General features: G+C 41.6%; 1 protein-coding gene across 1 annotated transcript in view; it reads right to left on the bottom strand.

Annotated features, from left to right (window-relative positions):
- Positions 1–16066, bottom strand: part of esamb (endothelial cell adhesion molecule b) — a 31640-nt gene that overhangs the window by 4052 nt on the left and 11522 nt on the right. The window contains exons 3-6 of the mRNA XM_067246723.1: positions 4258–4442; positions 2609–2754; positions 1369–1570; positions 793–930 (exon numbers count right to left, since the gene is read on the bottom strand). Of these exons, the coding sequence (XP_067102824.1) occupies positions 793–930; positions 1369–1570; positions 2609–2754; positions 4258–4442 (671 nt within the window). The remainder of the gene's footprint in view (positions 1–792; positions 931–1368; positions 1571–2608; positions 2755–4257; positions 4443–16066) is intronic.

Genomic DNA, 16066 nt, shown 5'->3' with positions numbered 1-16066 from the left:
TGTCCTTTTGTAGGGACCATTCATGTATATGTGACTGAGACATGCAAGCGAGTGAGTGAGTGAATGAGTGTGCAAACAAGCAAACAAGCAAACATGCAAGCAAGCCTCTGGGTCTGTATACATGTACATATTGAAACCAATGGAAAATATACATTATTGGGAAAACAGATTAGATAAAAGAGTGAAAAAACTCGATAAAGAGATGAAGAAAAGAAAGCTGTTACAATATACGGTTAGTCAGCCTAAGCTCCATTATTCAGAGACAGCTGGCGTTTTCACAAGAGAATCATCTATTTCTCGGAACAAAAACAGCTACAAAACGATGTAAAAAAACCATCACAAAGCATATTATCTATTGACTGGAACAAAAAGCTGGGAATAAAATAGGTATTTTTATGTTAGGTAAAGTGTTTCTAATGTGTATGCAGTGCACTTTGCTCATGTTGTCTGGGTCTTTGAAAGATTTAGTGATAAATATCTCGACATTTCAAAGGGCCTGGTATGATCGAACACCCTACAGTGGGATCTGTCCAGACAATGCATGGCTGTGTCTTTATAACTCTCCTGAGGCCTCCAGCATAGCAAAGGAAACACATGAAAAAAATGACTTCCTCACCAGGGGAAAAACATGAGTCTCTACAATTCCACTTCTTGTTTGATAGAATTCATACAGCGTAGTACAAACGGTGTGGGAAGTACTATCACTTTACCCAGAAAGCAATGGAAATTCATGAAAGGACCTGCATTGACCATAGTGATTGTTAAAGAATAACCCATAACCCTAATACTCACTCTGCATCGGGGAAAAGTAGACCTCGGAGACTGGGGCTGCCTTGGTCCACTTGTACTGAGGCACAGGTTTGCCAGAGCTGGACTTACAGCTTAGAGTCACGTTTCCGTTCAGCACAGGGCTTCCAGTCAGGGTGCACTCTGGAGGCGAGGGAGGGACTGAGCAGGAGTGAAAGATAGGCAGATAGATTAAAGAGCCAGATCAAGACAGAAACACAATAGATAAATGAAAGCATGTAGCATTACATCTTGTAGTACTATTGACCTTCCAAAGGATGATTCAATCCATTTGATACCAATATGTTGTTTCCTAGAATGGATGACTTTATTTTACAAGGTAATAGGTGCTGTGGGTCTGTGACCATCTGCTGTGGCTGTGGGATCTGCTGTAATGGCTAGACAGTACTATACAGTACATGTCAACTGTGGAGATCAGTTTCATTTCCAAAGTGCTTGCCATGTACAGAAATGAGAAAATCATACAGAAAACAGGCTGCCAAGTCTGCACGTTGTTCGTAATAGGGTAATGTTGCTGGTACAGTGCTTCAGCTCGCACTGGCATCCTGACTGATCTGCTACCTTTGACATTAAGGCGCAGTTCCCCGGTGAGGCCTGGAGAACCAGGGATGATGACGTTACAGAAGTAGCGCCCTGAATCCGACTCCAGGGTGTTGTTGATGAAGATAGAGAGGTTAGCGGAGGGCATGGACACACTGAAGCCCACACGCTTCCTGAATTCTGGGCTTCCGTCGTTGATAAAGTTTGGGGTGTAGGAGATGATCTGTCAGGCACAGGAGGGAAAACATTGCTTGCTGTGACATAACACACTGAAACAATTTAGGTAATTGTGATATTGGTAGCCATAATGTGGATGCACAGAATTTCTGTAATACTGAGAGAGGTTTTCAGGGAAGATGACAAAAGTTGCAGCATTCTTTCTTCCAATACCCAGTACTCATCGAGATGAAATGTTTAGTCCAGCGCAGTTTCCCAGGCTACTCAGTTAAAGCCTATGAGAAGTCAACGTCCTTCATAAAGATAATCCTTATATATATGTGCAGATGGTCGAGTTAGATTTTTTTTAGTCTGATTTTCTGTTTGAGATAAGCTTATGCGGCAGCAGACAGTGAAACTACTGAGATTATCGTAATCACTGCAAAGAGCATGTAGACACACATGTGCAGGTTCTTAACCTACAGGACACACATGCACCACATTCGCTGGGTCACCATTAGTGCCATGGTAATTCATGGCTGTGCATATGAATTTCAAATTCTTGTACTCGCTGTGAAATATTTTACTGTTTTTCCTACAGGTACACTCTTGTGACCTATGCTCTTTTGTAAAGCTCTCTCTTGGAAGTCGCTTTGGATAAAAGCGTCTGCTAAATGCATAAATGTAAATGTAAATATGTATCTTCAACTGACTCACACGATAAAAGGTGCTGGAAATAATCCTAATCTGGGTAGATCACCAGCACCCATTCATACTGAATATTACCGAGTTTTGAGGACATTCAAGATGCAGTAGAAAATCTGAACTCTTAATATGAAAGTAAAGCAGGTGAACTTTGACTTATCAAACTATGGAATCTCATCTGGATGATTCGGAAAGCTCTTTAGTGTCCTTGAAACATGGCATTAGGCCAAATGAATTGATAGGCTGCTGTTCAATTGTCTCACAAACCTATTAGAATGTAATCAGCAACTCTATTTGTCATTTATTTATTATTTATTTGTCTCAGCTAATACTTTTAAAGACAAATGAGGAAATACAAAGCAGTCAACATCTTGAAGTCTGAACCCCCTAACTCACTCACTTGTTTGGACTCGTTCGCCATGAAGTTCCAGATGACTGTGTTCTTATGGATGTCAGAGTTGGGGCTGTACCAGGCCTGCAACACAGCCATCTGGCCCTTCACCACCTCCATGTCTCTCCTGGGGATCTCCACCCGCTGCGAGTCACCTGGAGCAGTTACCACAGCAGGAGAGAAAACACCAACACCGTCACACTGTCTCCTGAATTTATGGCTACTTTATATTTTATTTGATATATATTTTGTTTTTTAAATGATAAATTCCCTTAGTATTCGTCAGACTTTGTACCTTTAGTGTAGTTAGACCACGTTTTTAAGTTTTAAGATTCCTATATGTTTAATGTATACACCTTCCTGCCAAAGTAAATTCCTTGTCTGTGCAAACTTTCATGGCGATTAAAACCCTTTCTGATTCTGAAGCATCACCATTACCCTCACCCCCTGCTCATTTATGTCGCAATGCCCAACATTACAGTTTGAAATACAGGATCATCACTCATCAAAGTGCCCATGAACGGAAGCCTTGGAAACCTCCTATTTTCCTTGATCATCTTGATATTGTTTTCCTCACTTAGTCTCCTGTGTGAGAATTTACTGTATCCATGCCACTATTATAATCCTACACATGTGCTGTGGTAATCCGATAACCACGTAATGCAGTAAAACATGCAAAGACCAAATGGCATGAGGAATCGAAGGCACATTACAAATCATCCAATTAGAGACATTATGCCTTGAAAAATGTTTGTAAAGATCGTGGAGCCCACACCTTTTGTGGGGCTTATACATAACAATTTTGAGCTGTTCTCTCCAACTGTCAGCGTCTCATTCGAAACATTCCTCATTAGTTTTATTGCTATCTTCAATCTGGTTGGAATCTGGTCATTGAAAGTTCTGTCAATAGCTCCTCTGCATGGTGACCAGTGATACACTGTGATTCAAAGCGAAAATATGAATTCCTGGGGTGTGTGTGGTGTGTTTTTTGTGAGGACGGACTAGGTACTAGGGTTACAGCCTGTGTGAATTCCAATAGTGGATTTAAAAACACCCCCTCCTTTAGTGTTATCATGTTGACTGAGAAAGATCTTCAATAATTTATTTTCAAAGAAAAAAGTATTGAAGTCTACTGCTTATTGTAGTTTGAAAAGGCATCATCACACAATTCAAAAGCATGACCAATAAGACAAGATCAAGCATTTGAGTTGATAGGACGAACGGGAAACACCTCTGCTAATGTCAAGCATTTGATGTAATTTGAATATATTGGGTCTGAGGGAATAAAAAAACATACACTAATATCAAGGACTTGATTGGATTATCCTAAAAACACATACACTAATCTCAAGCATTTTAGTTGATTTGAAAAACCAACTCAGAATCCTAACTGCCATGTAATGATATATTTATCTAGCGTTTAAATCCCTCCCTGAACACAAAACACAACAATAATCTATAGCAAGAACAGTTGACCAACAGATAAGACAGAAAAAAAAATACATGAGGTACACATCCTAAAGATAAGGATGGTTGTGGTACAGCACGTAGCATCAGAAACAAAGCTGAAGGAGTGGATGTCTTGGACCACGATGAGAGACAAGCAGGGGAGAGGAATAAGAGCAGGGTTGGAGGTCATCAGAGGCAGGTTAACTCACAGGGTGGCCAGTCCCCTGAGCTGGTCAGCTGGAGGTGGATCAGCTGATCCCAGCACCCGGAGTCCTCAGGATCCGCCAGCTTGGAGCCAAATCGACAGACACACTCAATGAGAACGACCTGGCTCCGGACGGCTCTCAATCTCTGAACCGCTACAACACTAACACCTTCCAAGAGAGGGAGGGTCCTAACCCCCAGTATTCAAAAACACACAAATTTAAGGAGATAGTTTGATCAAGATCCAGTTTGCGAAGACTGTTCCACATCCAAAGCTTCCACAGCTGCACTGAAGACATGCTTTCCTTCTTTTTAGAATTCAACTCTGTTCAGCTGGGAGAATTATAGATGACAGAGAGAGTGGGAGAGAGAGAGTGAGAGAGATAAGAGGGAGAGAGTGTGTGTGTGTGTGTGTGTGTGTGTGTGTGTGAGAGAGAGAAAGACAGAGAGAAAGAGAGAGAGAGGCAGGGAGAGAGACAGTGACAGGCAGAGATAAGAGAGAGTGTGTTTGTGCGTGAGAGAGAGACATAGAGAAAGAGAGAGAGAGGGATAAAGACAGGGAGAGATGGATAGAGAGAGAGAGAGAGAGAGAGAGAGAGAGAGAGAGAGAGAGAGAGAGATAAAAGAGAGAAAGACAGGGAGAGATAGGAGGCAGAGAGTGCAACTGGGTGTATGTGTGACGTCAAGCCCTGGCATCTTGTTTTTTGGGCTTAAAGTTGCAGTTGCTCTATGCTTTCTTATTACCCATGGGATATTTTGACCCCCTAGCAAGCCCACTACTGTGGTGTCACAACATTTAAGTCCTGCAGACTAATCCCTTAACAATCCCTGGCTCAATCTTCCAATTCTGACCCTCGCTTCAAAAAACGTCAGCCCAGCAGAGTACTCCAATAATGTAATGCAGGACACTGTGGAACCTGACAGTCTTTGCTGTCACTTAGACAAGAGTGGACTTGTGATAGGTATAACTCAGTGTAGAAGCATTTAAACGCAGATCTAGAGGTTGGGGTTAATAACCCCTGTAAGTCACTGTCGGAGAAATTAAGAATGTAACGTTTTATACTGAATAACACTGGTGCTAGCATTCCTTGTCAGCAGAGGAACCCCTCCCCACATGAACTATAGAAGACACTAGGCTTACGTAATCAAACTGACCTAGGCTGACCATTGTCTTACTAGAGATTACATAAATATGTTTAACAATATCTGTACTAAGTAAACCATCTGGTCAAGCGTAGGGTCAGGAACTTTGTAAGTTTCCACTGCTAAGGACGCACACACGTGCACACGCTTAATATTTCTAACAGTCACTTTGGATAAAAGCATCTGCTAAATGAATGAAATGAGTCTTATGCTAACAAAGAGCTAAACATTTTCACGTAGGCTATATAATATCCACCCAGACAAGTGTAATTTTGGAATGCACATTAATCCAACTGATAACCAACTGATAACTGTTTGACAATATATTCATTTAAAATCAAACCAGATTCAGTCTTGGGTGTCATCAGTGTAATCATCACTGATCACTGATTACAAGGATTAAAGTGTCAATCTGTGCTAATAAAGATGTTTTTATGCAGCACAGGATGAGAAAGCGAAGGGGAGACTGTTCTACCTGGCTTTCCAACCTTCAAATTAAGATACAACTGTGATTATACAAACCAAAGGTATTATATGTTAGTTTAAATATATAAAACAAGGCATGAGAGAGGAACACAATATGTGTGAATGATAACCCCTCATAACACTATACAGTCCCGTGACTATTCTTGTGGTTCTTGGGCCAGGTTTATCCTCAGTATCTGTGTCAGTGAATTGTTCATCAAATGAAGGAAAATCTTCCCTAATCCCTGGCTGTCTCCATCTGGGCCGTGTGTGGCTTCAGAGACAGACACACATTGGAAGGTGTGGATGTCTGTATCAAGTCCATCTAAATCCAAGCTGCTAAACCCATGAAACACTGCCCCTGTAAGGAGTGAAAACTGAACATGCTGGATTCTGTGTTCAGTCCAAACAAATGTCTTGATTTTAGACGGCTGTGTCCAATAATTCAGCCATTTTCTTCTTGCACATGTTTATTCAAACATGCTAATTGTCTGATGCTGGTGACTCAACTGTTACGGTGACCGCCACTAGTGGTGTGGGCTCTAGAGTTCTGAGAGACACATAGTTCTGGAAAATAATATCAAAACAAAGTACACGGTGCCATGCATGCTGGAGCTCAATTAGAGGGGTCACTGTTTCAGATGTAGTATCTAAAGTCATCCAGTAGGGGGAAGTATATCTTTAGGAGAAATAGCCAAGAGGCACAAATCATTGCCCAACGTTAATTGTTTTTAAACAAAAATGAACCAGCTACTGCTAAAACTAATGTTCGAGGTGAGATATCCAGTAATTTCACGCATAACCACTCCTTTGTACTGTTCAGTTGACCCATAGGGGAGAACACCAATTCAGCAGTCTGAAAGAGTGGCAGAAGATAGCCCAACTTTCATTAACGTGTCACCCTTTCTTCCAGTGTAGCCTCAATTCTCTTTTCACTACAGTCTTTATCATTAGGTAGAGCTAAGAATCAAGTTTGCTCTCTGCCACTTTCTCTCTCTCTTTCTCTCTCACTCGGTCTCTCCATCCCTATCTCCGCTGAGCAGGCTCTCCTCTCTCCAAATGAGGCTCTAATCTAGAAAAAGAAGCAATAAATTCCAGGTCTATTCCAAGTCTTTGATGGAAAAGCACAGACAGGTGCGTGATTGGCAAGTCTTACAGCCTCCTGCCGTTGCATTCCCAGAGTAAATATCACGCCTCATTAAGAAGGCAGTCCATCTGAAGTCCTTCACAGCTGCTAAACTCTAAATTTTTCAGAGGTAGATAGGACTGACTCAGAATACGAGGGATGCAATAATGTATGGAATATCAGGATATCAGGAGTCTATTTAAGTCGGTACACGAGCAAGAAAAAGGGACGTTGGACAATAAGATACCCCATCTCTATAAAACACTGCATATTGGACTGACCCTCGGGGCTTCAAACAGATGGAGTTTAAATAATAAATATTTGGAGGAGGCTCCTTTAAATTGGATTACATTAGCGTAATCTCTGCAGCTATTTTAAGCCATTTTGAGGGTGCTATCTCATCACAGGAGCTTTAATCCTTCTTAAGTTTTGATTGTGTTCAAATTGATTCGGCATGCACACATGGGCTAAAACTCCTACACACCACTCCTTCTCTCTCTCTCTCTCTCTCTCTCTCTCTCTCTCTCTCTCTCTCTCTCTCTCTCTCTCTCTCTCTCTCTCTCTCTCTCTCTCTCTCTCTCTGTCTCTCTCTCTCTCACTATCTCTCTCTCTCTCTCTCTCTCTTTTACACAAAAGCAAGTTCACACACAAATGTGCATGAACACACACATACAGTTCACACAGTCAGACACATATTGAGCACACACAAGAGATGTAACTAAATCACATTATTTATGAATCTCCTTGTACCGAAAGGAAGTGCACTTCATGGGAGAAAAAACTTCCAGGCGTCGTAGCTGATTTCGGGATTACCAGGCTATTTTTCTGTTTTGTCACCTAGAGAGTTTGGAGACGCAGATTCAAAAGATTCAAGTCAATGGAGGGTATAAAAGCCTACCATTAAAACTCCCGTCATTTTGATATAAACAATATCAGAGGTATAGCCTCAGCTTCACACTATACTTAATGTAGGTCCTAACCTCTGAGATTTCAATAGTGTGAAGTATTTGTAGGAGACCGCCGAAGGCCAAAATAAAAAAAGGGATTTATCAATCTCTCATCCCCTTTGCTGCGCAAACTGTTTCCATACAAAGCAACAGAAACAAGCCTTCTGACTATGGCTTCTCTTTCAGAATTTGGCAAAGGGATATTTTCTCCCCTTTATCAATCTTAAAGGTTAGTGTCCCTCCCCCACACAAGCACAGATGGATGGAGCTGGAGTGATACATTAAAGAAGCTCACCATAAGAGAGAGAGACAGAGAGAGAGAGAGAGAGAGAGAGAGAGAGAGAGAGAGAGAGAGAGAGAGAGAGAGAGAGAGAGAGAGAGAGTGTTAGGGGTTAGGTTCCCAATCAACTTAACAAGGAGCTTCCCCTCAGTTTCTTCTTTTAGCTGGCACGGTAGACCGACCATTAATCCACGAGCATTACATCATAGTTAACGACACGATCGAGATACAACTGTTAATATTCATCACCATTGATCACTGTCACAGACGACAGCCGTGGCCCACTTGGCTTTAGAATTCTGAGCAAACTGCCGAACAGATCGCAGGGCTTGAGTATAGACTGTGATTAGGGGAACGACGGTATCCAGGAAGCGGGTCTCCGTAATGACCACCCATAGGGCCAGACAGTGATGGAGCTCATTATGTATGTGATGCCAGAGGGGGTGTTGTGTTCTGCTCCCATGGTGGTTTCATCCACAAAGCTGTGAGGAGAACAGGTCATGCAGATTCTTATTTGAACTATGATCCAGTGCTTCCCATCAACATCTGACCTCTGACTGCGATCTCTACCCACTGCCACATTCTTGCTCGTGACTCCACCACACACACTTGTTGACATGAATATGTATGCTCCGACAGCGGCACGGTTCGGCATGCCTGCGTCTGCCAAATGTCATACTGTCGTTAGAGCGCTGACTTTTAGGGAGTGCATTTATCATCAGCTACCCCCCCAAGCTGAGGAAGACATTAGAAGGAAGAATGGAGAGGAAGAAAAGCTGCATGTCTTCCTGATCATGAAGAGAATGGATGCGTGGGAGCTTTGATCATAAGCCAGGCACAAAGCATTTTGATGCAGTGTCAATGCACACAGCACACTAAGGCAAGCGAGCCCCCTTATTGTAAGTCTTACAGTAACTCACAATAACTGTATTACAGCAAGCCGCACGTTGTGTGTGTGAGTGTGCGTGTTTGTGTGCGTGGATGCTTGTGTGTGTGCTGGTGTGTTAGTAAGCTGATGTGTGAGTGTGTGTGTGTCCGTGTGTCACAGGTCAAAACCGTGTAAAACAGTTTCCCTTCAAAACCTTACAAAAATGAAACTCTTCTAGTTAGTGTGTGAGGAAAGAGGAAGGAGGTTGGGTCACCCTGCTCTCTCTCATGTAGGATTTTGACGGGTGTCACTGGCCTCATCAGGCTCGCTGTCCATCACCCGATGCCTCAGCCCACACAGCCCCAGGCCCTTGTGGCAGGAACTGGTGGCAGGGAATGAAAGGGAAGCGTTGGACTTAAATAGGTCTGCAGTATCACACCACAACAGCAGCTAACCACCATACCGCCCCAACACTATCTTGGGCTTTGAAGAAGATATTTATAAGCCATTAGTGTGGCAGGAGGGCAAGGGGATGTCGTTTCATCTCCCAGATCTGTCATGTGTTCGGCTGAGGAGGAGCCAGCCTTGACAGTGACAAAGAGTAGAGGCTGCTAAGGCTGGAACAGAATCTTTGCCAATAATCAAAACACAGAAATCTCATTGGTGTACTACCTACACTCGTATTGTATAAATCCTAATCCATATGACCGGCCTGGTGGTTAGTAATCACCATCAACAACACACAGTATCTTGAGGCTCAGGAATATCCTCTGACCTAATGCCATATAAATCTAAAACAGTAAACCTCCAGTTTAAGAAAACAACAAGGATCCATTCCTTGCAGAAGGACGCTTGGTCTCGGCAATTCACACAGATTATACAGTTCCAGTTTTTTGCAAGGACATGAATTCACTACCCAGGAACCCATGGTTCCATGCCTTCTCGGAAATGAGATCATAAAAAATTAACACTGTGCTGCAGGGAGGATTATCTATATTGACGTTACAAAATGATAAAATCAGTCAAAAATGAATGTGACATAGAGAATATTCTCTGGTTAGCAGCATTTCTGACTGAACAATAATGCATACGGGACATGGGGAATCGACCAGCATGGAGAACTGGAGAACTGGAGTGTCTGAAGGAGTTACAATCATAAATAATGATGTCATTCTCATTCTGTTCCAGAACATTCACCGGCATGTTGAACAGACAGAGAGGTTGTGAGGGGATGTGTGTAGAATGAGACATGACTATGTAGCTGGGAGTGCTATGGAAGTGTTTTGAATGGTGAGAAAGTGCATGAGTGATTTATTGGTCTCTATATGAAAAGCAGCTTGTGCTGTGCCTAGAGGAGAATCCAGGAAACTGGAAGCCTGCTGGAACATCTGACCAAGCCTCTGGGCTCAGGTGGCCCCTTAGGAGAGAGAGAGTGACCAGCCAAAAGATTAAGCACTCAGATCCAGTCCACAAACACACACACACAATCACATTTAGTCCAAAACCCATTGAGATGCGTGGAGCTTTGCCACTGAAAGAGCCTGGAGACCAGAGGATATCTTCAGTCAGTCAAATCGCCACCTGAGCCCTGGTTGGTTTATAGCTCAAGAACTGCTGCTGCTCTACTCCTTTTAGGGAGCTGAGAGATGAAACAGACACATATATTTCTCTACACTGCAAAAGATGTGTCTAGTTTCTAGTCTAAAAATCTCATTACACTTAAAATACGGCACAATCACCTAACAAGTAACATTTCAGTGAGATATAGGTATGTGATTTTAGACAATGCATCTTGAATATCTTGTTAAGTGAAGGAGTCTTGAAAACATCTTGTTTTGAGTTGTATCTCAGATTAAACACGTTTTTTTTTCATATCATGTAATCTGCTTTATTGATCTTGAAAGGCCTAAATATCACATCGTATTTCAAAATGTTTTTAACAAGCATATTTTTACTTGTTCCACAGTCAGATTTTTATTACAGATTTAGACAAGCAAAAAACTCATTTAATAGATTTTTCTTCCGTAATCATCCAAGTGTCATAATTTCCAGTGCAGCTCTCCATCTCATCAAACTAATCCCTCACTTGGTGTTTGATCAAACTAATTTCACACTGGACAAAGTCCATTGCTGAACCTTGGATGGTAAATAACAGACGGTCTAAAAATAATCCCCAAAAGCCTTTTTTTCACATTAGAGGGGGTGTAATTTAGTGAGGTGACATGACATGGGGTATACTCATGGATTAAGCCACCAAAAAAAAGGATTCAATGGTTCCAACACCCTGCTACAAGTGATTAACAGATACAGGCTTTTAGCCTTTCAAGACAGGGCAAACCGATAAACAGGCAGCAGCAGCATAGGAGTAGGATCGCTGATGGTGAGATTAGATGGGGGCAGCCTCCTTCAGACTGACCTGGTTGGGTTTCTGTGTCATAGTGAAAGACAAGAGTGAGATTATTCAGGTTTCTTACTGTAATAATCCTCTTTGGCTTCTGTAACATCCTCCCCCTTCAACACCCCAAGTGTAAACAATTGGTGGAGAGGGAAGGGTTGACAAGCTTGTTAAGAAAATGGAGACTATGGAGGTTATGACGCCAAATAAACATTTTACCTAAGCTTCACTCCTAGATCTGCTGGGGGAGATGGAGAGAAATAGACAATTCTCAGCTCTCGGATTTGATCTCCTGATCATTTAATAGGGTAGGCTCCTCTAGAGCCATAAATTCTTTGGATAAATTACAAAGAATTGGATGAGAATCCAAATAAGGAGACAGCTGTACAGATGAAGAACTAAATCAAGATTTTCCAGAGGCCAAGAATGAGAATGGTGTGTTCCATTAGCAGTAGCAGGGTTCCTCTTTATAACACAGAATATGGCTACTTGTGATTGATCTTCTCAAACTTTGACGCCAACAGAACATTGTACTTTACAGAGCCCCTAGCAGTCAAAGAAAAAGAAGAACCAGTTGTATTTTTGGCTCCTGTTTTATTTTTTATTTTTTTTATAAAACTGCTGAAGATGGCAGCAGCAGGTGGGCCATGCAAATCTATGAGATATGAAACTTGGAGACTGAAAAACACTGTCAAATCTCCGAGTGCTTTAATCGATCAACAGCAGCGTTGCATCGGCAGAGGCTGAGTCAGCGGAGAATTGGTGATAAAACACAGCAACATCAAGAGGTGCAGCCGTCCTCAGCTACATAACATTCAAAAATAATTATTTAGACGGTATGCATGCTGAGGTGACATTACCATAAACATATGTCGTTTTTATTCAACCAGAACTTTGTTCAACATTCCTTGCACACAAGAAATAGATAAAATAAATGCTATATTTCACTGCGCTGTTTAAAAAAATACGAGAAGCTGTTTCTTGTAGTTGTTGACAGGACCAACCACTGTGAAAGCTAGCATGCTAAATCCAGCTATCTGCAGTTCTGTACATCTTGTGTTATTTCCAAAATAGATCTCACATGCTTCCATCTCAATCTTTTTTTACTGGTCTGTCAATCAGGGCCTGGGGTCGGTGAGACAGTTTTCCAGGTCATCAGCTCAACACCGCTGGGAGATACCATCCTGTAGGTTATCCCTGATCTCAGACTGAGCTGGTAGGCAAATGAAAGCTAAGGCTGGAGCACACATCAAGAGAACTGCCAAAAGAGATGTCAACACCAAAAGACAGAATATAGACCAGCTACCATTATCAAGAACACTCTGGTCTCCGGAGTTGGGTTTAGACTGTTCGGTAAGTATACTTATTTACAGTAAACAGTCTTCATTAATTATCTCCATGTGTTGTTGTTCCATTTATGTCAGTTTATGCCTCTATCTCTGTGACAGTTGTCAGTAAAGGGGTTAAGTCTTTAATTCACACACAGATCAACGGAGCATTGATTAGTTTGGATGGTGCCACTGTCATAAGGCCACTCGCATGTCCCTTGGGGGAGGAATGTTCTGTGTGTGTGTGTGTGGTGCATAAGATTAGCGCTGAGTGGGATTAGCGTAAATCTTTGCGTGCACACTTGTGTGTGTGTTTGGTAACTCCCCCTCTCTCTCCCTTTCTCACTCTCATCAGTATACATAATATCAAATAATTTTACACAACTGTTCACTGTTTTACATTGTGTCAGCAGTGTCAGGTGTCAGGCCAGGCGACGCCCCTCTCTCCAACAAGCTCCGTTTCCATGGCACTCCTGTTGATGGAGCATGGCTGATGTTTCTTCGGCCAGGTTCGCTAAGCTCTCTCTCCACATTCTAATCTTATTATCAGTCCAAGCTGGCTTTAAGAGGGAGGGACCCGGGTCGCACAGAGTCCCAGTGGCATGGGGAGGGGTTGGGGGGGGGGGGGCACACCCTTTAATCTGGCCACTGTGTTTTCATTTTTGACACAATTGCCTCAGAACCGGTGTGTTTGTGAAGCAGATGGGGAGGGTGTATACACTTCTTTACTTGCCATTACAAAATATTTCTACCCATATTAATGGGTTCCCTCTTAAACTATTGGGGATTCTTAAGTCTTAAATTTCTTTAGTCGGTCTGGCTCTATCAACTTCAATATCAAAGTTCAAATCAAACATCATATTGTGAATACACCACTTATGTTGGACATTGTGGCACCACCTAATGTAATTAAAGTTGTCTATTTAACTCTGGCTTGAAGCCAATCGCACTTCAAAGAAAAACCTTTTCTCGGAAGTGGGATCAATTCTGGTGTAAGAGATTCATACCTCTTTCTAAGACCATCTAAGAGCGTGGAAGGGGTATTTTTATTAATAGAAGTCTAAATACATTGTGATGTTGATGACCTCAACAGAAGCTACTCACAATTTAACTTTTTTTGACCTAGACCATTATGCCAAGACAATACTTGGCCAAAATTCCTTTTATCAGAATATTACTCAGATTAATCAGTAGATTGACACATCAGTAAAAAAAGACAACAATAATTGTCTTACAATGTCAGAATTGTGTTACAATTCTTGAATATTGAAAATTGCATAGCAATTCTGTATTTCAAAAGCATGGACAAGATAAAGTGAGCTGTATACATGTTTAATAATGTCAGGTAAGCTACACAGGGTTGTTGGTGCATTGAGCCATGATATTTACTGAACCATTATGAGATATTGCAGCATGTAAAGTGGCATGATCTCTGCTACTCTACATGGCATGGTGGACCTACTATATAGCCTACTGTTATTTGGGCCACAAAGACAAAATAAATATGATAGCAAAACCGGATGATGCTAATGCTCATAGAGAAACCTTTTTCTTTTTTTTATTAGGAGATATACAATTATCACTCCTGAGAATAGTTTCAGAAAGACCACGATATCTGGCCATGCAGAGTTATTGGGATTTGGAAGGATAGTCATGGGACAGAGAGAGGCAATGGGGAATGGACTGTGGATGGGTAACCCGCCCAAGTGTGAAAATAAAACAGAAATTAGGAATTTCAATAACCTTTTCCCATCAAAGTTGAATTCCCCAAGCGGAAGAGTGTTTGAACACTATCAGGAACACACAGAGTGACGGCACATGCCAGATGGATATTACCTGCTCGAATGTTGAATTTTCAAGGCTCAAATTAAACTCTATTTCCTTTCATTACTGACATCCTGTCTTTGACTTACCTTTTGGTCATTCAAAGTATTTTGAAAACTAGCCTTAACATTGCTGCTCGCATTCTAGGATTGTGGTTAAACTGCACCAATAAAAGTAAACATAGCAGAAAGACTCAATAGAGAACCGAAGGCAGTTATTAATTTAGTATCTCGCATGTACTATGTACTTTTCCTTTTCACATAGTTATGATTATACATGTACTTCTGACCTTAAAAAATCGCTGATGTAAAAAAATTATATTCCTTGGCTTCCCCCCAATGAAACACAAACATCCTTAAAAATGATATGTCCCTGTCTGTGGCCTGCCTAGGAAGCTAATTCAGTCATCACACAAGGGATATGAATACAACTGTGCACATGAATGCACTGATGGGTAGATTCAAATGTGTGCACTGATCTCTACTTCTAAAGAACTCTGTCATGATTCATTTTCAGCTTTTTCATATAAAACAAACTGAACAAAGGCTTACTGTCACTGTGGAGGACCATACAGGCACTGGCTACGAATACTCCTTTGCTGAAATATTACTTATAGAAATGCAGATGCATGGGTTCATGTCTACTGGGTACTGAACCTGCCTGCTTGAAAATACCACTGAGTCTGATACAGAGCCTGGTCTTTCAATGTCAGGCTTCACTGACCAGAGACATTCCCGGCCAGTAAATCAATTTCCCAAAACACTTTATCCTTTATTTTACACACCACAGATTCCCTCTGTTTGGATCTGAACCCACTCAACCCCAAAATTAGCTTTTGGTAACCCAACTTTGACAATGCCAATGTCTAACAGGTTTTCATGAATGAACCATTCCTGTGGTGAACACAGATCAAAAGATAGATGTACACGGAATGCATTAAGCCTGGCCACACAGCACTCCATTCACAACCAAACAAAATAGTATTTTACTCAACTTGATGCCCACTACTAACAAACACCTCCCTTTTTACCAGTAGCAGCAATATCAAATACAATCTTTTTTGAGAATGTTCAGGAAAAAAAATCTGTTCCACCCCTGCCTAAGTTTCTTGACTGAACTTCAAACGTTACAGCCCATGTCTGAGTGCATATTATTACTTCAGCTACATTTACTAACTGAAATGGGAATAATATAAGATGGAGTCTGTGCCATGCCTTTAAAGTAGTTAGGGTTACTGGTCTTATCAGCTTGGAGCAGGTTTCTCCTGGTCTGTCCTGTGCACTTTACTGAGACTAGATCAATTTAGAGAGCCAGCCAACTTCAGGGTCTGAAATAGAAACGACACTGTTCCCCCCTGACTGAGAGCCTCTAATGCAATGACCATGTATTAGGCTTATGACCTGGTGGTATATAACCTAGACCCAATTTCACAACATTT

Source organism: Osmerus mordax, chromosome 11 (assembly GCF_038355195.1).
Source record: "Osmerus mordax isolate fOsmMor3 chromosome 11, fOsmMor3.pri, whole genome shotgun sequence".
Taxonomy (NCBI): Eukaryota; Metazoa; Chordata; class Actinopteri; order Osmeriformes; family Osmeridae; genus Osmerus; species Osmerus mordax.
This window is presented reverse-complemented; position numbering and strand designations above follow the sequence as displayed.